This window comes from Staurois parvus, unplaced genomic scaffold (genome assembly GCF_062004578.1).
Source record: "Staurois parvus isolate SC_StPar_1 unplaced genomic scaffold, SC_StPar_1.0 ptg000081l, whole genome shotgun sequence".
Taxonomy (NCBI): domain Eukaryota; kingdom Metazoa; phylum Chordata; class Amphibia; order Anura; family Ranidae; genus Staurois; species Staurois parvus.
In genome coordinates this window covers 4,144,141-4,169,155 of record NW_028317877.1, presented here as the reverse complement: position 1 = coordinate 4,169,155, position 25,015 = coordinate 4,144,141, and the positions used below count along the sequence as shown (strand labels likewise).

Genomic DNA, 25,015 nt, shown 5'->3' with positions numbered 1-25,015 from the left:
TTTTGTTTCAACAGTCCTTCCGTCTTAGACTGTAAGCTCCAAGGAGCAGGGCCCTCCTAACCCTCTTGTATTGAACTCTATTGTTGCTGTATTGTCTCCCTTTATATTGTAAAGTGCTGAGCAAACTGTTGGCGCTATATAAATCCTGTATAATAATAATAATATTAATAATAAAAAAAAGTAAATGTTTTTTTTTCTAAAAACTGTAGATAGAAAAAAATAAAAATAAATAAATATTATATATATATATATATATACACACACACAGTCAGGTCCATAAATATTGGGACATTGACACAATTATAACATTTTTGGCTCTATACACCACCACAATGGATTTGAAATGAAATGAACAACATGTGCTTTAACTGCAGACTGTCAGCTTTAATTTGAGGGTATTTACATCCAAATCAGGTGAACGGTGTAGGAATTACAACAGTTTGCATATGTGCCTCCCACTTATTTTATTTATGGACCTGACTGTATATATATATATATATTTTTTTAATATATATATATATATATAATATATTTAATATATAGATAGATATATATATTATATCTATATATATAGATAGATATGATATATCTATAGATATATAAATAATATATATTAATATATTATATATATATTTTTTTATAAATATATAATTTTTATATATATATATATATATATATGAAACAAATTAAAAAAAAAATATATATATATATATATATTTTTTTTATTTGTTTTTTTTTTTATTAGTTTTTTCTATCTAAAGTATTTAGAAAAAAAAAACGCTTTACTTTTCTTTTATTAATAATATTATTATTCCTTGGGCCTTCTTCCATAACTTGGTCATGTAAAGGGCAGTTGATTTATAATCGAGCTCTACCTGAAATGCTGTGCTGTGGACTTGCAAGTAAACCAAGGCTCTGCAGTCGGCTCTGACTCCAGTGACACCAAACACGGCCACTAGGGGGAGAATTCCTCTACGTCTACACGGACGCCGCACAGCCCATTCCGTCTCACAGACAGGGACGTCTTTCCTTCTACCATTTACGGCCCAGAGACGCCCATCCAGCTGCCGATTGGTTGTTGAGCGCAGAGCGGAAGTGTTCTCAGGCAGGTGAAGTTGAGAGCGGAAGTTCCGGTGTTCCCAGGAGCGGGTTGCTTGTTGGGAGGGGTGAGCTGTGCCTCCTTGTAAGGTAGGTGGTGTGGATGATAGGAGTGCGGTGCTGGGATGGCGGGGGGTGTGGTCAGCTGACCATTCAGGACACTCTGCTAACTTGCTGTTTACGTTCACTCTTCCTACTTCCTGTTCTCTGAGCCGGTGCTGTGTGTGGAATACAATGACCTGTATCCATGTGTCAGTGTTTGGGGGGGGGCTTCTCCTGCAGGTTCTGGTATTTCTATCACATTCATGTACAGTACGTATCAGACAGGCAGTGTCCTCTTCTCTGGGATGTCAGCTATTCCTCAGTGTTCCCAGAGTTTGTGATATTAACCACTTGCCTTCCTGAAGATTTCCCCCCCTTCCTGACCAGGCCATTTATTGCATTACGGCGCTGCGTTACTTTGACAATTGCGCGGTCATGCAGCGCTGCACCCAAACAAAATTTCTGTCCTTTGTCCCACAAATAGAGCTTTCTTTTGGTGGTATTTGATTTGCCTGTGCGTTTTTATTTTTTGCGCTATAAACAAAAAAATTACGAACAATTTGGGGAAAACAAAGCCCAATAATTTTAAAAAATCGAATGTCATAAATTTAGGCCTTAAATGTAATCTGCTACATGTCTGCTAAAAAAAATCCCAATACGTGTAAATTAATTGGTTTATGTGACAGTTATAGTGTTTACAAATGGCGGTACAGATATAATTTTTTTTTCTTTATGCTAGTAATGGATCAGCGACTTTTGGTGGGACTGTGGTGGGCATTCTGACACTGGGAGGGAACTGACTTGGTGTCACTGACATCCCCAGTGACACTAATACAGTGATCAGTACTAATAAAAAGCACTGACTCTGTACTAATGACACTGGGCAGGAAGGGGTTAACATCTGGGGCGATCAAAGGGTTAACTGTGTGTTTTACTGTGTGCTGTGTTTTACTAGGGAGGCATGCTGTTTTGTATGGCTCTGCAGTGCAGTGCCATACAAAGCAACGTGCTGGTGCTGACAGGGAAGGCATCGGTATTGTTTTCATACAGACCTCTCCCCTGTCAGTGTTTCGCAGCGATCGTTGGATGCTGGTGGAAAATCTCCGGCCAGGACCTAGTGATCAACAGCTGTAGCCATCAATGGCAGCGTAGGTAGGATGCACTCTCCCTACCCAGAAATACAAAAGCGCATATATATGTGATTTTGTGCAGCCCTGTAGCATTAGTTCTGTTATAGTCAGGGAGTGGTTATGGAGAAAAATATTGAAGCTGCCCTTACTGGCCTCCCTGTAAAATGCTAATCTGGTGGGAGCAGGTACCTATCAAAATCGGGTACCCCTTCTGCTCCCCAAAGGTGCCAATCCATAACGGGGAGTGGAGGGACGAAGCCTTAAAGCGAATTTCCCCTTTTGGGTGGTAATAACCACTTGCTGTCTGGGCCACCTTTGACATTTTTCACATACATGTAAATATCTGTATTTTTTTTTTTCTTTTGCTAGAAAATAATTTTTAGTGGAGGTTACACTTTTTTATGTAGCACGATATTTGTGCAGCTATTTATTAAATGCAGATTTTCAGGAAAAAATACACTTAAATGAATTTTAGTGAACACAAACACAATATAAGTCCAAATCTTTTTGTTATAATATAAATGATGATGTGGCGCCGACTAAATGGGTACCTTACAGATCAAAATTAAAACATTTTCACATTTGTGAAATGGTGACAAGCTACAGTTCCTAAAATTGTCCATAGGCAGCGCTTTAAAGGATAAGTTTCCCTTCGGAAACATGTTCCACCCATTTTTAGGCTCGGTGTGATCATTTTTTAAAATGGCGCAGTTTATAGCCAGGGAAACAGGAAGTGATATATGCGCATCACTTCCTGTTTTCTATATCATAGAGGTGAACAGAGAGGTTCCAGTCTTTGTTCACCTCTATGATGACCTGGCAGAAGCACTGGATAATCGATCAGGTTTTCCCAGTAAGGTTGGGACTGCCCGCGGGGGGTGGGGGGGGGAAATGACGTCCCCTCCCATTGCTTGAAAAAAGCGATCCAGCGGCTAGATAGCTGCTCAGATTGCTTTTATAAGAATGACAACCGTTGGCTCTAAACCCTGCTTGTCCACAGCAGGGCTAAATGTAAAGATAAACTTCTTGCCCAGCATCAGAACTGTATGTCCCGGGCATCCGGCTATAGGAATTGAACATCCCTGACACGGCTAAATGTGTTACACATTTTTACATGCATCTGGCATTTTGTCTGCCAAAACTCTGCTGCCAGGAGGAAAGGCTTCTCGAAGAGTTAGGCTGCTTTCACACTGATCAATTTTTAGTGCAGTAAAAAAAATTTGAAATAATGGAAAACGCAGCAAAAATGGACCAGGGTGCGGTTGTTACCGCATTTGCTGAGTGTTTTTTTACAGGACATGACTCAATAAACATGCCAAAAATGCAGCGTGGGTGTGTTTTTTTGCCACGTTTTCAAGTGAATTCAAAGCGGAATTTAAAAACGCACCGGACCAGTGGTGGATTAATAAGGGATTACTGCAGATAGGAGACTACCTTAAGGGTGATCAAACTCACTCTATGCAACACTTTAAAGATAAATTGCAACTGCCCTCTTTCGAAATCTTTAAATACAATCAAATTGTCTCCTTTATCCGTTCAAAAATCGCTTTATTGGATGAACCATCCACACTCACCAATTTTGAACTTTCCTGCATGAATAGGGATTTCCCCAGATGCCGTGTCTCTACAGTGTATGCTCTCCTTACTGATCCGAATTGTAAGCTTCCCTATATGAATCAATGGGAACGGGACCTGAATGTCACTTACGACCTATCTGATTGGCAAGATATTGCCCTGGCATTGTCTAAAGTTTCCATCAACACTACCCTAATTGAAGCAACTACAAAATGTTATTACGATGGTACTTGGTCCCAATTCGGACTGCAAAGATGCATCCACCTGCCTCACCGATGTGCTTCCGGCGTTGCTACCAGATGGATTCTATGTATCATGTGTGGTGGCAATGCCCAATGGCAACCAGATTTTGGATTCACATGTTTAATTTCATCTATACGGTGACAGGTGTTAATATTCGTAGATACCAAGAGACGACCCTCTTTCATAAATTCTCGGATACCGTTCCCAAAAAATCCTGTTAATTGATCACCTATATGCTGTTGGCAGCGAGATTCACTATTGCTAGACATTGGAGGCAATCGGTCATCTCGATTGACTATGTTAAGAACAAACTGAATTGGATTATAATTAACGACAGACTTACCTGTATTCTACACAATACTACCAGAAAATGTGATAAAACATGGGACCCATGGATTCGATATATTTCCGTGCCTTAATGTCTCCCGACTTGACCCTTTCTTTTTCTTCTATTTTCTTTTTCTTTATTAAGTGTTCTTGCATGGCAAGACCACTTACTGTTATCTCACATATATATTCTTATTATTATAGCCAAATTTACCACCCTAACCCCTCCCACAGTTTTTACACTACATAGACCGTAATATACCGAAACATGCGGATTGTTCCCGATTGGTGTGCTATTACTTTGTGGAACGTTTCGCCGAATGGTTCACGAAATATCAGCATTTTTGTGGTGAAATTGGTCCCATAGGAATGAATGGCGGAATGTTCAAAACTAGAGTGGAAGCTGACAAAAGCTAGAGTGTGAGCTGAAAAATCAGGACATGATTTCTAAACTGCCATCACTCCCTCATTTGCGAGCCCACCTACACAAATCTTATATCAAAACGTTCAGCTATCCCTGCTGCCACTAAAAATGTCCACGGCTAAGCCATAGTCCTGATAGTTTTCACAATGTGACCATTTGTTTGCAACTCACACCGCCCATTGACATTCATTGAAACTCCACTCTAGCCACGTCAAATTTGAAGGGCAATTTCCAAACTGCGACTGTGCCTTCATTTTTAGTCTTTCAGAGACATACTATGCATCAAAATGTAGGTCTGGGTCTCACAATATAAAGCTCTTCGGTGTAGGATTTACAATTTTTAAACTACAACTGTTTGAAGATGGCAACCGCCAGTGAAGTGAGCAAGTTTGAGCAGTTTGTTTTCAACCGATCTTCTCTGCCCTTGCTGTAGAGTGAGTTGCCATAGGAACCCAGGTGTGTGAGCAGGCTGCAGACTGACAAGCCACTCCACCCAGTTACTCCGCCCACTCCAGTTGTAGACTACTGGTGGAGGCAAAAACACTTCACACAGTTTCTCCAGTTCTTTATTATTCCTTGTTCTGTCCTCCTGGGGTTGGTTGTGACTGATCCCTATATGTTCTACAACATTTGTCATGACTCAAACGACACTTACTCTGTGTTTATTCTCAGGTCTACAAACAATGGCTCTTCTCCCTTCTCCTTCCACAATGTCCCCTGATTCCCCCTTTCCATGCTCCCCTTCCAGCTTCCTTCCCTCCTCCCTTCCCCCATCACTACCTTCGTCTCCTATATATGATTGGATAAATGATGTGGACTTTCTATTTGGAGTTACCAATGGATAGAGAGAAAACAGGTGGGGCCCACACCTAGTGCATTATCCAAGGTTCAACAGTGAGGCTCTTTCTTTCCAGACATCATACATCAGTATCAGAGGCTGGTCATCAGCTCTGAGGAAAGGGATTCGTCCCCGAAACGCGTCAGCCATTTGACCACACTAACAGTGAGAACATCTTGCCCGCCGTTGTGGCCATTGTCATTTTTCTATGCTTTTTAGATACATGCTTCGTCTGTGAGTATGTTTTTATTATTTCACTCCTACAATAAACCTTGGATAATGCACTAGGTGTGGGCGCCACCTGTTTTCTCTCTATCCAGTGGCAGATTTCCCCGTTTGAGGAGGGCTGCACCCCTGGAACATTTCCTTTGGTTGTCGCTGTCCTGGTACCCTTGGCTTCCCTTTTGGCTGTGCATATCCTGAGGCGCTGGAGAGTACATACGATATCCGGTTTGGAGTAACCAATAGCTACTCTACAAGGGTTTCTGGATTCCTAGTGTGTGTCTTATGTTCACTAAACCATGTTCTTTGCATTGTGTTGAACTCTACTTACTATGACATGACAATTGTTTATTTGTTCTATTTGTTATTTGAAAACTTATCTAATAAAAACTCGCTGGACCCGCAACAGATCAGTATGAAGAGGTGTTTTTTTTTTTGTTTTTTTTTTTACACAAAAGCAGATGAAAAACTGATCCGTGTGAAAGGTAACCTTAGGAAAATGTCCAGTGTGCATGAGGTCTGTGAGTTAAATGTGTGTTCTGGTGCTAGAATTATTGCTCTAACTTGTTTACGGCGATACCTCACGTGTTGTACGATCACTGTTTACATATGCATGTGGGACCTACTTGCATGTTTGCATCTGCATGTGGGGATGTGTTAATTTTTTTTTTTTTTTTTTCCCCCTGATTCCACTTTATTATCACAGGGGAGGAGCAGCATCCCAGGGGATAGTTTGGGCAGTGACAGGTACTGGTTATTGAGAGATCAGGGTATACAAGACTAGGGATGTGCCCAAATTTTGGCTGCCGAAAATAGCCCTATCGGCATTGTGCCGATAAGAAATATTTAGCCGATACAGGGGCCTGTGTGTACTGCAGATGTGAGGGGGAGAACGGCTGAGAGAGGAAGGAGAGGAGCAGTGTGTACAGTGACTGGCTGTCCCTATATATCAGTGCCGTTTTTTAAATGTAATTACTCTTCACTATAGCTCAGAGAATCAGCTGTCGCTTTCCTCCCAGTTAAAAGAAACAATGTTTCCTTTTTAGTTTCTTTCCGGAGATAAAAAAACTTTTCCTTTAGCTCCGGGGAAAGTGACAACTAATTCTGTGAGCTATAGTGAAGAAGAAAAAAAGCCGGCAATTCCATTTGAAAATCAGCACTGATATATAGTGACAGCCCGTGAGGAGCCTCTCTGTATACACTGCTACCTCACTGACTATTGGTCCCCTATGTGATAGCAATAAAATCATAAGCTAAAATATATATATATATATATATATATATATATATATATATATATATATATAAATAAATCTTGAAAGTAGGAAAAAAAATTGGAGCCTCCCCACATATGCAGACATTTTGGTTTTGGTTCGGTTTTCGGCCACATGCATTCTGAAGTTTCGGTATCGGTTTTGGCACCAGAATGTTCATTTCAGTACACCACTATACAAGACCCCTGATCCCTTCTCTGCCCTCAGAGGCAGCCAGTCGAACACAAATCGGTTTGATTGGCTGCCACCGTGGCCAGTATCAGCCAGCTAACCAAAGAACGAAACCAGAAGAGACTAAATGCTCATTGCTTCTGGCTTCATTCATCACAGAGGGGCGGGAATAACTTTTGTTTCTCTGTGTGCAGCTGTCCAGGCAACTTTCTGTGGTCCTGGGCTCCCTGGTGGGACAGGTGAACAGGCAGCTGTATAGCAACTCAGATACCTTTTACCTGAAAGAGGATCGGCAGCTGAAACATTTTATACCAGAATCATGGCTGCAGCTGCAATCATGATCCTGGTATAACTACTTCTTGCTCAGCATGAATGCCAATATTGTACCGCGCTCCAATATATACAACCTTATGTGATATTGTGAATTCCTCAGTGTACCACCGATAACACTGTTCAACAGGTAAAAAGTTTTGGGCATAAAATTAGCTAATCTTACATAATTTTGGGGTGCTGAAAACGAAAATGACCCTAAAAAATGTTGATTGGCTCTAGTTTCCATGATATATTCACCCATCTAATGACGTAAGCCATTCAAAATTATGATGCAACTTCAGCTGCATATTGCGCAATTGATACTGGTGACCAATAGAAAATTGCATGTATACTGAGATGATGCAATATTAGCCTTTAATTGCATCACTTCACTGCATAAAAGCTGCAGTATCTGTAGCTGATTGTAGTTCGACAGCGTCTTTACATTTGGTTTTCTGCTTATATAGGCTACTCAGTAATGCCTCGAACTTGTGTGAATAAAGCAGATCATTTCTGCTATATCTGCGGTGAAATAACTTTTATCTCACAAAAAAGGAGGAGAACAGGAATGATTAAGAAAGCCTACAACTTGTATTTTGGCTGCAAGATAGGAGACCAGGACAAGAGCTGGGCACCACATAGATGCTGCAATTCTTGTGGGACGGCACTGGAGCAATGGTTGAATGGAAAAAAGGCATCTATGCCTTTCGCTGTGCCAATGATTTGGAGAGAGCCAACAGATCATGTTAGTAATTGTTACTTTTGTATGGTGCCTCCAATTGTAAAAGGGCTAAATAAGAAGAAAAAGTTATCTGTGCACTATCCAAATATTCCATCGGCAATACGTCCAGTTCCTCATGGAGAGGGGCTACCAATTCCTAAAGCACCAGAATCCTTCGTGGTTGAGTCAAGTGAGGAAGAACCTGAAGCGTGTAGTCACGTGCAGTTGTAAGAGATAGCCCTTTCCTCGAATACAAGAGAAAAGCCAAGAGAAGCAAAACCGACACAAACTGAAGACAAAACTAGTGAGAATCCTAAGTATTAAAATGATTCAACTTAGCTTATGGCTATAATTTTTCTTGGTAATCCTATGCAATATATTATGCCATTTAGGCTTTGTTATGTAGTCAATATCACTTGCTTTATATTTGTGGAAAGACATCTATCTATATAATTATTGTGCATTATGTAGTCATTACGCCTATAGTAGAAAACTTTCCGTTTACAGAAAAACTAGAGCCAATTGACAAATTTCATTGTTATATTTGAACTCAGAATGTGAAATTCATTAAGAAATGGATCCTTTTGTTTCCAAAACTGGCAAAAAATAAAAATTTGTTGAACAGTGAATCAAATAATTACATCAATCAATTATACTTAAATATATGATTAGTGTGAATATATAAATTAATTATTTTATAAATGTGAAAAAATAAAGTGTTTATGAAAAATATATAAGTAAAAAATATATTTGAAGTGGGAATGACAGTTCTCTTCTGTGTAAATGAGATGGTATTGTTGTTCAGTCTAGTTAGTGTGATGAGTCTGTGTCCACTGCGTGAACCTCTCTCTCCTCTCTCCTCTCCTCTCTCCTCAGCACAGCCTTCTCAGTAGGACTTTCTCCGCTGGCTGCTTGGCTTATTCCTCCATATATGGAACATACAGAGAAGGGAAAAGAAACATAGTGTCTTATCCGGGATATCAATTGTTTATTATACTTTGATTTCCCACTCACATTGTGAAAATTTAAGTAGCGCTTTACATGAAATGTATCCAGATCGTACTACAAACAGCCTTGCAGGTGTGTTTGCCTTCAATGAGTATACTCGCCGTTCCTCTGTGGATGCGTGATGACGTCACCGCCCCTCCCCTACGCGTTACGCTACAGGGACTCGTAGCTTCCTCTGGGGGATGTAGGCAAAACTACATCCCCCAGAGGAAGCTACGAGTCCCTGTAGCGTAACGCGTAGGGGAGGGGCGGTGACGTCATCACGCATCCACAGAGGAACGGCGAGTATACTCATTGAAGGCAAACACACCTGCAAGGCTGTTTGTAGTACGATCTGGATACATTTCATGTAAAGCGCTACTTAAATTTTCACAATGTGAGTGGGAAATCAAAGTATAATAAACAATTGATATCCCGGATAAGACACTATGTTTCTTTTCCCTTCTCTGTATGTTCCATATATGGAGGAATAAGCCAAGCAGCCAGCGGAGAAAGTCCTACTGAGAAGGCTGTGCTGAGGAGAGGAGAGAGAGGTTCACGCAGTGGACACAGACTCATCACACTAACTAGACTGAACAATACCATCTAATTTACACAGAAGAGAACTGTCATTCCCACTTCAAATATATTTTTTACTTATATATTTTTCATAAACACTTTATTTATTTTTTCACATTTATAAAATAATTAATTTATATATTCACACTAATCATATTTAAGTATAATTGATTGATTATCGGTGGTACACTTAGGAATTCACAATATCACATAAGGTTGTATATATTGGAGCTCGGTACAATATTGGCATTCATGGTTAACATTCACACACCTAGAGAGGGTGTAACAAGTACCTGGCGATCTAATATTTCATAAATATTAATTTAAGCACGTAATTAACTAATCAGTATTATTTTAGTATTTATAGTAATTTATATATATTTTTTATGTACGTAATTAATTGATGATAGAGTTTACATTTAGTAAGAAAACTCCTAGTGGCTCACAAGTAATCACCCAATTTTTTTTACTTCTTGCTCAGGATGTTTTTATACCGTTGTGTTCAAAAGTTTGCACACCCTGGCAAAAATCATAACATTGATAAAGAAAATATGACTGATAATGCCAAAAAACTGTCTTTTATTTAAGGATAGTGAACATATGAAGCCATGTATTCTCACATAGTTGTTTGACTCCTTTTTTAAAACATAATGATAGCAGAAATCCCTGATTAGAAGTTTACATACCCTGAAGTGTTTGGCCTTTGTACAGACGCCAAAGGTGACACACACAGGTTCAAATGTCAATCAAAGGGTAATTCCCACATATGGCTTTTTAAATTCCAATTAGTGTCTGTGTATAGTCAATGAGTTTGTTAGCTCCCATGTGGATGCATGAAGCAGAAAAGAACTGTCAAAAGACCTGTGTAACCAGGTAATGGAACTTTATAAAGATGGATAAGGATATAAAAAGGTATTCAACGCCTTGAATATGCCACTCAGAACTGTTCAGTCACCTGTTAAGAAGTGGAAAATTTTGATGCCAGGGTCAGGTAGACCATAACAGATTGCAGCCACTACTGCCAGAAGAAATGTTCGGGATACAAAGAAAAACCCACGGGTAACCTCAGGCTGATCTGGAAAAAGACATTGTGGTTGCTTCAAGGAGTATAATAAAAGGATACTTGAACAAAAATGAGTTGTATGGTCGAGTTGCCAGAAAGAAGGCATGAGGAATCTTGTGAATATTGATTGCAAGATATATGCAGCATGTTATCAGAAAATGCTGGCAGACAACTTGCATTCTTCACAAAAACTGTGCATGGGATGCTCATGGACTTTCCAGAATGACAGTGACCCTAAGCATAAGGCCAAGTTGATCCTCCAGGGGTTACAACAGCAAAAGGTGAGGTTTCTGGAGTGGCCATCAGTCTCCTGACCTTAATATCATTGGGCCACTCTGGGGAGATCTCAAACATGTGGTTCATGCAAGACGGCCAAAGACATTGCATGACCTGGAGGCATTTGGCAAAGACGAATGGGCAGTTATACCACCTGCAAGGATTCGGGGCCTCATAGACAACTATTACAAAAGACTGCACGCTGTCATCAATACAAAAGGGGCCAAGTACCGTATTAAGAACTAAGGGTATGCAGACTTTTGAACGGGGGCATTTAATTTGTTTACTTGCCATGTTTTGTTTTAGGATTGTGCCATTCTGTTATGACCTACAGTTGAATATGAATCCCATAAATGTGCTTTGCCTGCTCAGTCATGTTTTCTTTAAAAATGATACATACTGTATATTACCAGTACTCCAATGGTATGCAAACTGTACATACACTGGATGGGAAGTGGTTAAAGTGACCCTGTCACCACATCCTACCATGACAACTAAACATAGCTGTCAGTCTGTATTAGGTGTACATATGGCTACTGCAGGAATTTGGGAATCCTAAGCAGAGATACCTGTGCTGCTCCAGAGGTTCAGATCCTCAGACTTCCTCAGGCTTCAGCTTTGTAAAGAATACACACTAGGGCATATCTGGAAATTTAGAGGGGCATAATCTCCCTGCCAGGGTCCTCTGGCTCTATTAGAAGCCACCCTGCAAAGAGGGCTCATGTCAGTAGGAATTCAGATATAAAACGGCACTTGGCAAGAAAAGGTTCTGTTAGACATACTTAGTTCAAACACAACTCGATAGAACGTGCTGCATCCAGACAGACAAAAAGTGGGCCAAACGTAGTCTTTGAACTGTCTACATTACTCTATTGAAGAGGACCTTCCATGACAGTCTCCTTGTTTGCAAGTTCCCCTTTAACCATATGTCTACAGGGGCAATTGTTTGCACACATGTTTAAATTTAGCATTTTTGCTAGAAATCACTTTATTTTCTGAAAGCACAGACCTCGGAGAATAAAATAGTGGCAGTTGCAATTTTTTTTATGTTGCATGCTATTTGTACATTTATTTATCAAATGCATATTTTCAGGAAAAAATACACTAAAATGCATTTTGATGCAAACAAACACAATATTAAACCCGATTTTTGGTAAAATATGAAAGCTGGTGTGCGGCAAGTAAATGGATACCAAACATGTCAAGTCTTAAAATTGTGCATGCCCATGGAATCACAAACTATTGTACCCGCAATTCTCCATAGGCAACGCATTAAAAGCCTTTCCAGGTTATCCGGTTAGAATTAACCGTGAGCTGGAATTACTGCTCCCACTGTGATGTTCCAAAAAATACCTCATGTGTGGCGCAATTGATGTTACATACACTTGTTGCATATCTATATGAAAGAATTGGCAGGTGACATTTTCCTCTTTATGGAGACATTGCGGCTCTTTGAAAACCCTGTAAAAGTGATTGTACGGCTCTACAGCCATCTGATCACTTTTAAAGGGCCCTTCGCCGGTTCTTGAAGTGGTTTTAAAGGCTCAAGGTTTTTTACCTTCATGCATTCTTTGCATGAAGGTAAAAAAACCTGTGTGCAACAGCACACCCAGCCCTCTCAATATTCACCTGAGCCTCATCGTGATCCAGCGATGTGAACAACAGCCTCGGCTGTCCCAGGTCTCTGCCTCATTGGCTGAGACAGCAAGCGGGAGCCAATCACAGCCAGTCAGCCAATGAGGAGAGAGCGGGGGTCTGAGCCATGCTCTGCGTGTGGATTGACAATCTCCATTCACAGGAGCAAGCCTTCTCACGTGCCCCCATAGCAGGAGGCTTGCTTTTGGGGGCACTTGGCAGAGGGGGCGGGCCCAAGCCGTGGCTCTGTGTGTGAATGGACACACAGAGCAGTGGGTGCTCCTATAACAAGCTGCTTGCCGTGGGGGAATCTGACAGGAGGGAGGGGCCAGGAGAGCCTGTGAGAAGAGGAGATCCAGGCTGCTCTGTGCAAAACCACCGCACACAGAAGATAAGTAGAATCACTTTACAGCTGTTGTCAAACTTAAAGCTGCAGTAGCAGATGTAAGCTTGATTCAAGCACTTGTCTGCTGTAGCGTTTATCAATGTACTTGGGTAGAAAAGTACAAATTGAAGTAAGCAGTTTTAGTACAGGATAGGAGTCGGTACAAATGTGCAAGACTTGCCGGTAAGGCCCCAATCATTCCTGAGCTCAACATCCAAAAGTCCATGGTTTTTCAGTTGTGCCTGTTCACACCTGAGTGTAGTGATGCTTGTAGCTTGAAAAAGTATGTGAACTACAAGCTTTAAAGGATACGTTCATCTTTCATAACATGTTAAACCTGTATTCGGGGTGTAACATGTTACTAAATAAGCAGCACCTGCATGCAGCACACATGAAAAAAAAGCACATATTGTGCATTATTTTCCTTAGTAACTAGCTTTCATTTGGCTAAAAATAATAAAAAAAAAAAAATGCTCATGCCTCGGGCAACTGCAAAAATGCCTGTACAAAAAAATCCTGCAAAACGACCAGAGATGCTCAATTGTGAATGCAGCCCAAGGCTGGAGTTAAACTTTAAAGTACTGTGCATATAGCCGGTTCTGGATTACTTGAGTGTGAAATAATCAGAAAACAAATGTGTTATACTGTAATAATAATACTGTCCTGTGGTTAGGACCGCATGAATGTGTTTCCAAAGTGACCTCAGAGAGGCATGTGTGGACGTGTACCCACTGTGTTCTCTGCATGGCTTAGGTGCCACAGGGTGAATGCTCCATTGCACAATAGTATATTTACTCTGACAGCCTGCAGGTGAAATGCACTTCTTCACAGACTTTCAGTAATCAATCTAGGAAGTCCGTTTTGAGTTTAACCCCTTCATGCCTAAGGGTAAAACAAATCTAAATGACTAAGCACAATTCTGCACCGTTGACATGTGTTAGTAAAACTGTATATATCACCACAACTACTTTATACATCCAGGTGGATTATGCCTTGATTTTTTCAGGACAAATTGGACTTTCATTTGGTGGTAAATGGTAATGGATATCTCCTAATTTTTTTTTCATTATCAAAGGAAAACTGGCCCAAAATAGTAAAAAACGTTTTTTTTTTATTTAGCTGTGTGTTTCTTGTTACGACCATAACCTACCATCAAAGAAAAACCCAAAATTAAATTCTCCAGCTCTTGACGATCGCAGCGATACCATATATGTGTATGTTATTTGTTGTTTGTACCCGTAGTACAGCCCAGAAACAATAGTGCGCATTTTGTTTTGTCTTTTTTTTTTTCCCCTAAAACACACTCACATTAACGATAACTGACACCAATTTTTTTTTTTTTAAATCCTGACCTTTAACCCTGACCTTTTTACCTTTGACCCAAAGACTAACAGTAGCACTGAACTAGATCAAACCTTGATCTAGGTATTTTTCTTTATTTTTTCTTTTATTTTTTAATATTTATCTTTTTCTTTTTTTTTTTATCTCTGTCAGGAGTTAGAGAGATACAATGTATCTCTCTTCTCCATTCAAAGAGAGAGAAAAAACAAGGGGGCTGGGCTGCACAGTGACTGATCACTGTGATAGTCAATCAGAGGCTATCTCAGTGATCACGTGACCCGGAATCAGGAGTCTCGGGTCCCGATCATTAGAATGGGACCTGGGGCTCTCAGTGACACCGCGGTCTCTGTGCTTCTTATATTCTTCAATATAGTTTCAATCTGGACTGTTTGTAGCTGATTTCCCACACAAGCTTAGGGCCAGTTCACATCAGAACACGGTGTGGGGAAGACGTGCTTCTTCCGTGTTTTTTCCATCGCACTCAAACACGCTGTCTTTGCAGGTGCCAATTTATTGCTAACAGCACCCTAGATGCAGATCACAAATGCAGTGCATTTGCTGGTGCCAAATCGTATGGTCCAACAGGACCAGTCAATTTGGTGTGGTCCATTTTTAAAAGGTAGCTTTCTTTCAGGTATTCGATCGCCTGTGCGGTTTTAATTTTTTGCACTATAAACAAAAAAAGACATGTCCAGTAAAAAAAAATAAAAAAAAATTTTCGTTATAAATTTAGGCCAAAATGTATTCTGCTGCATGTCTTTGCTAAAAAAAATCGGTGTAAATGAATTGGTTTACGTGAAATTTGTAGCGTTTACAAATGGCAGTATATATACTGGAATTTTTTTTTTTTAACTAGTAATGGCAGCGATCAGTGACTTATAGTGGGACTGCGGTGGGCATTCAGAGTGAACTGACTTGTTGTCACTGACGTCCCCAGTGACACCAATACAGTGATCAGTGCTAATAAAAAGCACTGATTTTGTACTAATGACACTGGGCAGGAAGGGGTTAACATCTGGGGCGATCAAAGGTTTAACTGTGTGCTGTTTTACTATGTGGGCTGTGTGTGCTTTACACTGTAAGCAGTGTGCAGGAGCTGATAGGTCAGAGATTTGTATTTTTTACATACTGGTCTCCCCTGTTGATAATATTCAGAGATCGCTGGGTGCCGGCAGGGAGAATTACTGGCTGGGACCTGGCGATTGACAGCCGAGGCTGCGAATACTGGCGCAGGTAGGTCGTGCATGTGCCCCTTACCCAGAACTGCAAAATCATGTGTGTATATACATGTGATTGTGCGCACCCATGCCGTCCTGTAGCAGTATTTCTGCTATAGGGCGATGTAGCAACCTTAAAGTGACACTAAAGCTTGTTTTTTAAATAGCAAACATGTCTACACACCTGGTTTTGCACAGAGATGCCCCGATCCTCCTCTTTTCAGGTCCCCATCGATGCTCCTGGCTCCTTCCCCTCGAGCAGTGCCCCCAGGGAAAGCCAGTTGCCCTCAGGGCACCGCTACATGCTAGTCTCCGAGTCACTGCTGTATGCATGTCTATTAGACACACAGGGTTGTGGCCCCCCCCCCCCTCTTATTGACCCACTGACTGTGTGATTGACAGCACTGGGAGCCAATGGGCTGCTGTCTCAGACAATGAGGAGAGAGTTCCCAGACAGCAGAGGCTGTCGAGAACGTCTCTATTTCTTAGGGGGCTCAAGTAAGGATTGGGGTCCGCTGCACACTGAGGGTGTTTTTTTTGTTTTGTTTTTTTTACCTTCATGCATAGAATACATGAAGGTAAAAAACCTTGAGCCTTTACAACCACTTTAATATGAACCATATGGCTTTATTTGTTTTGTAACTGTCATTGAAATATTTTTTTTCAAGTATTATTAATAGGCTGACTGCCTGCACCTCAGATATTGGCTCAAAGTCACCAGCTGAATGTTTGCATCTGGTACACTTCAGGGTGCTGCAATGCTGTGCTTCTACCCATGGTTCCATATCTGTTAATATTCTATAATCATGTTATGGTTTTCAATGTACTTGATTGAGTAGATAAAAACTGCATCCCAGACAGATACCACTTCCATCCATAAAACATGTCTGGTTAGGTTTCATTTGTTGTTCAGTTAGCACAGCAAGAAAGGTTGTAGCAAAATGTTAACTGTAAGTTCTCTAAAGCAATCATGTTCTAAGATAAGGACTACTTTTCATTTTAGATCTGCATTTCATTAGTGATCATATCTTATTGTCAAAGACAGGACAGTACTGAAAAGGGAGGCAAAGAATAGTCTGACGAACTACCTCTTCATTGGCTGTGAAAATGGTGAATGTACTGAAAGGAGTCCTGGTGGAGTGGTAAGCACCGCTCATTTCTTCTTCAATCCCTGTGATCCCTGTTATTACATGTTTTTTAGTTTAATTCCATGAAGTTGCATGCTGCTATATAATCCCAGAATAAAAGAAGAAATAACATTGTAATTATACAGTAGTAGCCAGACACAAAGGAAACTGATTACAAAAGAAAACATAAAATTATTTATTGAAGTATAATATAGTAGAATATCTGCATCTGCCTCTATTTCAGCTTGCAGCAATTCTTTGCAAAGCAGGACCCCGGTTAGGAATGGTAGTCAGGACTCTGATGGTCTTTGCATAGCTAAGCACTGTTGTTCCAACACTGGGAATATACTGACAGAAGGCAACAGCAACAAGAAGACCTCTAGTGGCGTACTGCTGAACAGATTTTCAAATCGTTTGACAGATAAAACATTACACCTATATGGCTGGAGGTTCTCCACCTTGGCAAGCTTCTTCCAAATGGCAGGACCCATCATGGAGAACTGAGCTGAACTTTGGGAAAGGGCAGCGCAGCTTGGTACCCTGTTGTTTGTTGCAGTGTCTGGGACTTGGTTACCATAGAATCAAGCCACTATTTAAGTTTTATTTCAGGTACTTGTATAGCACCATCAATTTACATATATATTGTACATTCACATCAGTCCCTAACCCTCAAGGGGCGTACAATCTAATGTCCCTAACTCACAGTCATCCATACACATACTAGGGCCAGTTTAGACAGGATCCAATTAACCTACCAGCATGTCTTTGGAGTGTGAAAGGAAACCGGAGAACCCGGAGGAAACCCACGCAGACACAGGGAGAACATGCAAACTCCAGGCAGGTGGTGCCGTGGTTGGGATTTGAACCAATGACCCTAGTACTGCCAGGCGGAAGTGCTAACCACATAGCCACTGTGCTGCCCTACATTATTATGTGTTGTGTGTTTAGCTGTTCAGCTTTAAAGAGAAACTCCTGTAATGTATTTCTCTTTTTGGAACAGTTATAAAATGTCATAAAAATTGACTGGCACAAAAAAGGTTTTTTTATTTAATTCACTTTCAGGGGTGAAAGTGACTTTTTTGGATTTTTTGTGGGACTTTAATTATAACACACCATGTAAATCCATGTGTATTATAATTATTACTTTTTGTTTTTTAAATATATTATATATATGCGGATACCGAATTTATTTATTTAGTCATAAAATGTGCCTCTCATGATGGGGGGGGGGGGCGTGGCCACAAGCGGCATGTGAGCGGATGCATCTCGCAGAGCTCCCAGTATTACTCTTGCATTGATCCTGTTCCCAGCTCCGCAGACTCTCGGCTTTGATCCCTGGCTGATCCACATCACCTGCCAGAGGCTCTGGAGTGGTTGCCCCTCTACCTGAATGCCATGGTGGCCCACAAAAACAAGGAAGATGCCCCGCAGTCTGAGAGTCAATATGGCGCAGCAGCGGATCCCACAGCACATCCCTTGTGGTGCAGAGAAACCAAAACCAGCTCTGAGTAAGCAACTCGAAACCCCTAAAGCCTTTTCTAAAGATCTACCTGGCTTGATGCCAACAAAAAAGTTTTTTGCCCAGCCTGGAGGCCAGTGGCAGAAGAGGATTGGGAAGACTTCTCCTTCTAGATTAATAACTTGCCAGTTCCATAGGGATCAAGATATCCGCATTTCACCTTAGCCTGCTGGACTACCTGGGAACACCCAATTATTGTTTTTTCCTCAGAGGGCAAAAAAGAGAGCCTTTTGATTTACAAGCGCAATACTTTCAAATTATCCAGTATTTTTCTACTGGAAGAATGCCACAATACCAGTGGCTGGGGAGACCTGTTCTCCTCCACAGTGTTGTTTACTGTTAGTTATATGGGTTTCTCTGTTTCTGTGCCTTCGGCAGTGCTTGGGAGGTATGGGCCTTAGGACTTATTCACTCACAGTTGTTTTGTCGTGTTTCCCTGCACTGACCCAATGTCACTGCAGGAAAGCTGTTGCGCTCCCTATGTTAAATGTGCACTCAACTATTTAGCGCACACACCTCTCAACTTTTGGTCCATTAGACACCTTTACCTCTAATGATGAGTATCCTATGTTCAGATGGCTGTCATTCATGCTCACCTTCCTTTCCCCTTGTATATTCATAAAAAACCTTGTATTCTTTTACATAACATTCTGTGATTGGATGATAGGAGAGGAAGGAGGGTAAACAGGATCCTTTACTGTATGAGAGGCAAAATTATGTTGCAGTGCTGGAAGAAGAACACTGTAATATCTGGTGCCAGTAAAAATAGGATTTGTACAGTAAACAGCAGCCATGTGAGCATAGGATACTCATTATTTGAGGTAGATTATATGTTCCTTGAAATTCTGCTTTACTTTTTTCTTAGATCTTTCTCACCCTAGACCATCAAATAATTATGGGTCATAATGAAAAAGGTCAGGAATTGAATAAAAAAATAAACAATCATACTCACCAAAGTGTGACAGCACTGAAAGCTTGAAAAATTGGCCTGGGCAAGAAGAAGGGGATGAAAGTGTCCAGTATTGATCCTGCGTCTGTCCCCCGCCGCCTCTAACACAGAGAACTGAGCAATCAAAGACCGCTGATTGCTCTGTTCTCAGTCTTCAGTGAGCAAAGAGCTGGTGACTGTCGGTCAGCAGTTCACTGCTTGCTCTACCCTTCCAGCTCTCACTTGAGCATCGGACTGGAGGGGTGGGCCTGGCTTGCTAGGTCTCCCAGTGGGTCGCTTAGAGGTTGGGCCAGCTGCCGACCGAGACATCTGGGTGGACTTTAACAACCTCAATACCGAACACTTTCATCCCCCTTCCTGCCTAGGTTAATTTTCAGCTTTCAGCACTGTCGCATTTTGAATTGCAATTACTCATGCAACACTTTAGCATTTTTTCCAAGCAAATGGAGCTTTCTTTTGGTGGTATGTAATTATCACTGTGTTGGTTTTTTTTTTCTGTTTTTAAGTTTTTTGGGGTTTTTTTCTTTTAGTAAGTGAAAAAAGATCAAAGATTTAAAAAAAAAAAAAAGAGTTCTTCCTTCATAAATTTAGGCCAAAATGTATACTGCTACACTTCTTTGGTAAATATAATCTATATATAATGGTATATATCTGAAAGTACCGACGGCCTGTCTCATTTTGTGAGGCCAGAAATATATATAAAATTTATTTTTTAACTTGCTGTCACATTACTGTAACTGGTGTGGCAGTGATTGGGACACTGACTGGTGACAGTATGTACAAAAAGAGAGTTTTTTTTTTTTTTGTTTTTTTTTTGCTTTTGTAACAATTTAATTTTTTCATTATACTGTGACCAGAGCCATACAGTGTTACCACTGAATGGCACTGTACTGCTCTGGAAGGGTGATCAGGATTTTTTTTTTTTTTTCACACTGTAATAATCACTGTTATAAGCAACCATTTTGTATGAATGACATCCATTGTGTAATATTGTGAAGTTGTGATTGGCCCTGTCTGTACCATGTGATCATTGTGACCAATCACAGAGATCAACACAATAGTGCTAAATTAATGGAACCCTTTTATTGTTTACAATTGACATGTCATTTGCTGTGATTGGTCACAGCAATCATATGGTACTGGCAGCGACCCGGCACACTGATGTGCCATCTGCTTTACAATTGTGCGCAATGCGGCCTGGTTCTGGGAAGATGTCATATGAAGTCCACCCAGGATGGCAGTGCTCCTACTCAGCTGTCATAATATAATATTATTATTAGCTGGGCGGGAAGCAGTTAAAGTCGAGACTGCTATTTGCTGAAAACGGGTCACAGGAGTGCAGAATCAAATTAAAATAAAACTAAGATAAACAGCTAAGGTAAAAAATTAAAATAAAATTGTGAGCAGACCGGCTCTTTATTAGAGAAAAGACATGCTAGGGGAGATTTACTAAAACTGGTGCACACTCTATTTGGTGCAGTTGTGTATAATAACCAATTTGCTTCCAGGTTTTATTGTCAAAGCTTAAAGTGGTTGTAAACCACTCAGTCATGAAATCTGAACAAAGCACATATATCTGTAGTGTTTACTTGTCTCTCACAAAAGTTCAACATGCCGTTTCTCTCTGGTGCTTTGTTCATCCGTTATCAGCATGTGTCACTTCAGAGACGTTTTCTAGGCACATGAGATAAAATTGTGATGGGAAGGGAGTTCAGCACACAGCTTATCTGCTTGCAACTCATCTCCGCGAGTTCCTTTTGTTCCTGTGTGGTGGAGTGTGTCCTTTTTCCTCCATTCAGCTCTCACACAGTGTACACATTCTCTTACTGCAGCTCTCCACCCCCTCCTCTGTGATGCTGACAAATTAAGAAGGATTTCCTCACATTTCAGCCCTTTTGAATGGATGTAGTGAAGAGACTGCAGTTAAACAAGTAAAACGTATGTAGGGGGATTTGTTTCATCTCTGTGTATCATCTGATGCTACACTGGGTGTATGAGAGTGTTTACACCACTTTAATTGAACAAGCTGAAGTTAGAAGCATTGGTTACTATGCACAGTTGTACCTGATCCTGTGTGCACCAGTTTTGGTAAATCTACCCCACTATGTCTGTTCAGCAATGCAACAAAGAAACCTGCCTGTCCGCAGTCCTCTTTAGAATGTGTGCACTGGGATGCAAATCTGCAGCTCCGTTTACATTCTCAGCACACCTTCATGCTGGGATTAATGAAGTTTGGTAGTCAAAATCCCTGCACCAGGATGAAGCCAGGTAGAAGATGTCGGCACCTACAAGGGAGCTTACACACATCACATTGCTGGAGTGAAAGTATTTGTGATCTTTATTTCTGCTTTTATAAATAATGGTACAGTTACATTATGACATTACACTACTGTATATGTTTTCTGGAACGTGACCGGGAAAAAATATTTTTTATTAAAAAGTCAAGATTTGGGTGAAAAAGCCTGATATGAAATCTTGTTACTGGTTATCGTAACAAATTCTCATTTATGTTTCCTTCCGCAGTGACCCAGCAATGAAACAGTTTCTCTTATACTTGGACGAAACCAACGCTTTAGGATCCAAGTTCATTATCCAGGACCTGGATGACACACATGTGTTTATTTTAGCTGAATTTGTCAGTGTCCTTCAAGAGAAGGTTGGAGAATTGATGGACCAGAACTCCTTTCCCATCACACAGAAGTAAAATCAATAACTTTCTAAAAAATGGCTGACACTGTAAAATGTATTTAAGAACACAATTGAATTTGATAATTTGTGTGTATAATAAAATGTTTGTGTTTGCTTCCATCTATTCTCTGTATGTAGAGAGTGAAATTGTTTCTTTACAGTAAAGTATTTCCATAGATCTAAATTATTTCTTTTTTCCTATTTAAACAGTTGTAAGCTGCTAATAAACTGTTAAAACCTATATGTGATGCTTTTATTTTATATCTGGACAACATTTGGCCCTTCTTCACTGTAACATGGTATAAAGTGAAGGTGTAACATGTTCTTTGGATGGAAGTGAAATATTGGGATGCATATGGATGGTGGTTTCTGAAAGGAAACCCTTTGGGGACCTTTTGCGGATTTTAGCAGTGTGTTTATAGGTACCAATGTGATGATCACCCAGCCTGACTACTCAGTTGGATTGTACTTTTAGTCTTTCTCCATATTTTTTTTTTTTTCTTCAGCCCAATGTCATTCATGTATGCACAGTGCATGAATGTTAATTGTAAGCTTTTCCAATTATAATTTTTTAATTTGGTGCATAAATTGTGCTTGGTAGATGTAAACACCTTTTAATGTCTATAGGTACTTTGGAGGAAAGTAAGTAAACCTATGTTATATGCGGTGAAAACTTTTATTTATCAAGGGTTTCTTCATCTTGTAATTGTAATTTATTGTGCATTTGTAGATGTAGAATTGTAGTGTATAGCAGGGCTTGACAAATTTGCTTTGAATCTAGGAGCCAGCTAAAAAAGTTAGGAGCCAGTTTTTTTTTAACCACTTGCCTACTGGTTACTTTCGCCCCCTTCCTGCTCAGGCCTTTTTTTTTTTTTTTTTTTGAGAGACATAGAGCTTTTCTTTTAGTCAGATTTAATCACCACTGGGGTTTTTATTTGTTACTAAATACACAAAGAAAAGACTGAAAATTAAAAAAGACCCAACTTTTTTTTTCAAATTTAGTAATTCTGCACTGATGGGTCCACCGATGAGGTGGCACTGATGGGACACTGATAGGTGGCCATAGTGGCTGTCACAAGGGTAGTGGGCTCCTGGGCTGCCCAGACCCGGCTCTGAGCTGCACTCTGAGCCTGTCCAGGTTGGGAACCGGAGCGGCTGCGGCGTCAGTTTCTGTTCTGAGGTGAGGCTGTCTCCCTGGAGCGGCAGGTATCACTAAGAGCCACACAGGGGACTTTTCCTGCCAGCTCTACTCCTCCTCTGACTTGCCCCTCCTACTAATGTACAGCCCCGCATCTCCCCTAACTCACCCTTCACATTCCCACCACTCTCCTCCTTCAACCTGCCCTCACAGCGCCGCTCCTCCCTACCCCCCCGCCATCACACACGAGGCAGTTACACCAGAAGGCAGCCCAGCAATGTTGTGCCTGGCTGCGCTCCCCAATGCTACACCACTGGGGCTGACAAAAGCCTGGGCGCCAGGCCATATTTTCTAGTTGCAATGAGGACCTGGCGCTCGGGATTTGTCGAGCACTGGTGTATAGCATGACTGTATTTGCAGATTAGATTAGATTTGTTTTCCTTTTGGTGTGCCAATAGCTAACATGTTCTAAAACTGATTTAAAGTGTTTCTAAACCCAGGACCCTGTATTCGCTATATCCGGTCTTCTGCAGTACACAGAACATGGAAATGCAATTTTAGTAAATATAAACTGCTAAATACCTTTTCTCATCAGCAGTTAGAGCAGTTTTGTGACTTCTATCAGTGTCCAGACAAGCACTTGTAATCTTGTAGGAGTTTTCATTCTCCTCAGACTGTCCCATGAGGCTGCATAACCCCTTACCCTCTGTCTGGACAGCATCGGTTGGCCCTGTGCTGATCACATGCACTGCCCATGGCAGATTGATTGGGGACAGCAAACGAAAGGGAGCATCAGAGAAGACCGGATCAAACAGCCTTTTTAAACAATGCAGATTATTAACCCCTTAGCTTCCACAGTGAGTATAACAAGCATGTTTTACTGCATATACAGATGGATTTTACAGTTGTGGGTTTGGTAACACTTTAACTGTTTTGTTCATAAAATGCCCACTTTACTTTTGAGTCCCTCCTAAGACAATAGAAGCAGAAATATTACCCTAACTCATGCTGTCTACTATATGTGTTTTTTAAGAGAACCTCTTTAACCACTTGCCATCCAGAGGATTTACTCCCCTTCCAGACCAGGCCATTTTTTTGCATTACAGTGCTGCATTACTTTAATTGATAATTGCGCAGTCATGCAAAGCTGCACCCAAATTAAATTTACATCTTTTTTTCCCACCTTGAATAGAGCTTTCCTTCAGTGGTATTTGATCACCTCTGCAGTTTTTATTTTTTGCACTATTAAAAAAGAGACCGACAATTTTGAGAAAAAAACAATATGTTTGACTTTTTGCTATTAAACATGCCCAGTAAAAAAATTTAAAAACAAATATCATAATTTTAGGTTAAAATGTATTCTGCTACAAGTCTTTGCTTAAAGAAATCCAAATACATGTAAATTAATTGGACTACGTGAAAGTTATAGCATTTACAAATGGTGGTATATATATACTGGGATTTTTTTTTTTTACTTTTTACTAGTAATGGCGGCGATCAGCGACTTATAACAGGACTGCGGAGGGGAATCTGACACTGACTTTGTGTCACTAACATCCCCAATGACACCAGTACGGTGATCAGTGCTAATAAAAGGCACTGACACTGTACTAATAGTACTGGACAGGAAGGGGTAAACATGTGGGGCGATCAAAGGGTTAACTGTTTGCCGTTTTTTACATTGCGTCCTGTGTTAGTTCTTCACTGTAAGCTCACTGCTTTGCATGGCTGTGC

The 25,015-nt window shown here is 40.6% G+C and overlaps 2 protein-coding genes across 8 annotated transcripts in view; both read left to right on the top strand.

Annotated features, from left to right (window-relative positions):
• Nucleotides 1–1,050: 1,050 nt before the first annotated feature.
• GTF2H5 (general transcription factor IIH subunit 5) lies at nucleotides 1,051–22,384 on the top strand. 7 transcript variants are annotated; one of them, XM_089669732.1, is made up of 4 exons: nucleotides 1,099–1,188; nucleotides 6,361–6,384; nucleotides 16,902–17,002; nucleotides 21,979–22,384. In XM_089669732.1, exons 3-4 carry the CDS (start codon nucleotides 16,968–16,970, stop codon nucleotides 22,157–22,159), a joined length of 216 nt encoding a protein of 71 aa, XP_089525858.1. In that variant the 5' UTR covers nucleotides 1,099–1,188; nucleotides 6,361–6,384; nucleotides 16,902–16,967; the 3' UTR covers nucleotides 22,160–22,384. The 7 variants fall into 7 exon arrangements, with proteins under 7 accessions (XP_089525853.1, XP_089525855.1, XP_089525860.1 ...); XM_089669733.1 differs by having other exon boundaries at nucleotides 6,358–6,384; XM_089669730.1 differs by having other exon boundaries at nucleotides 1,115–1,188; nucleotides 6,358–6,384; nucleotides 16,864–17,002.
• SERAC1 (serine active site containing 1) overlaps nucleotides 1,090–25,015 on the top strand; it is an 85,977-nt gene continuing 62,051 nt past the window's right edge. Inside the window, exon 1 of the mRNA XM_089669725.1 lies at nucleotides 1,090–1,188. The gene's annotated coding sequence lies outside the window, so the exon portion shown is untranslated. The remainder of the gene's footprint in view (nucleotides 1,189–25,015) is intronic.

What these genes read in the sequence shown, in the direction of transcription:
- GTF2H5 (XM_089669727.1), top strand. Translation starts at nt 16,968, where the DNA reads ATGGTGAATGTACTGAAAGGAGTCCTGGTGGAGTG. An exon ending in AAAGGAGTCCTGGTGGAGTG is followed by an intron (nt 17,003 to 21,978) that starts GTAAGCACCGCT and finishes TTCCTTCCGCAG; the next exon opens with TGACCCAGCAATGAAACAGT.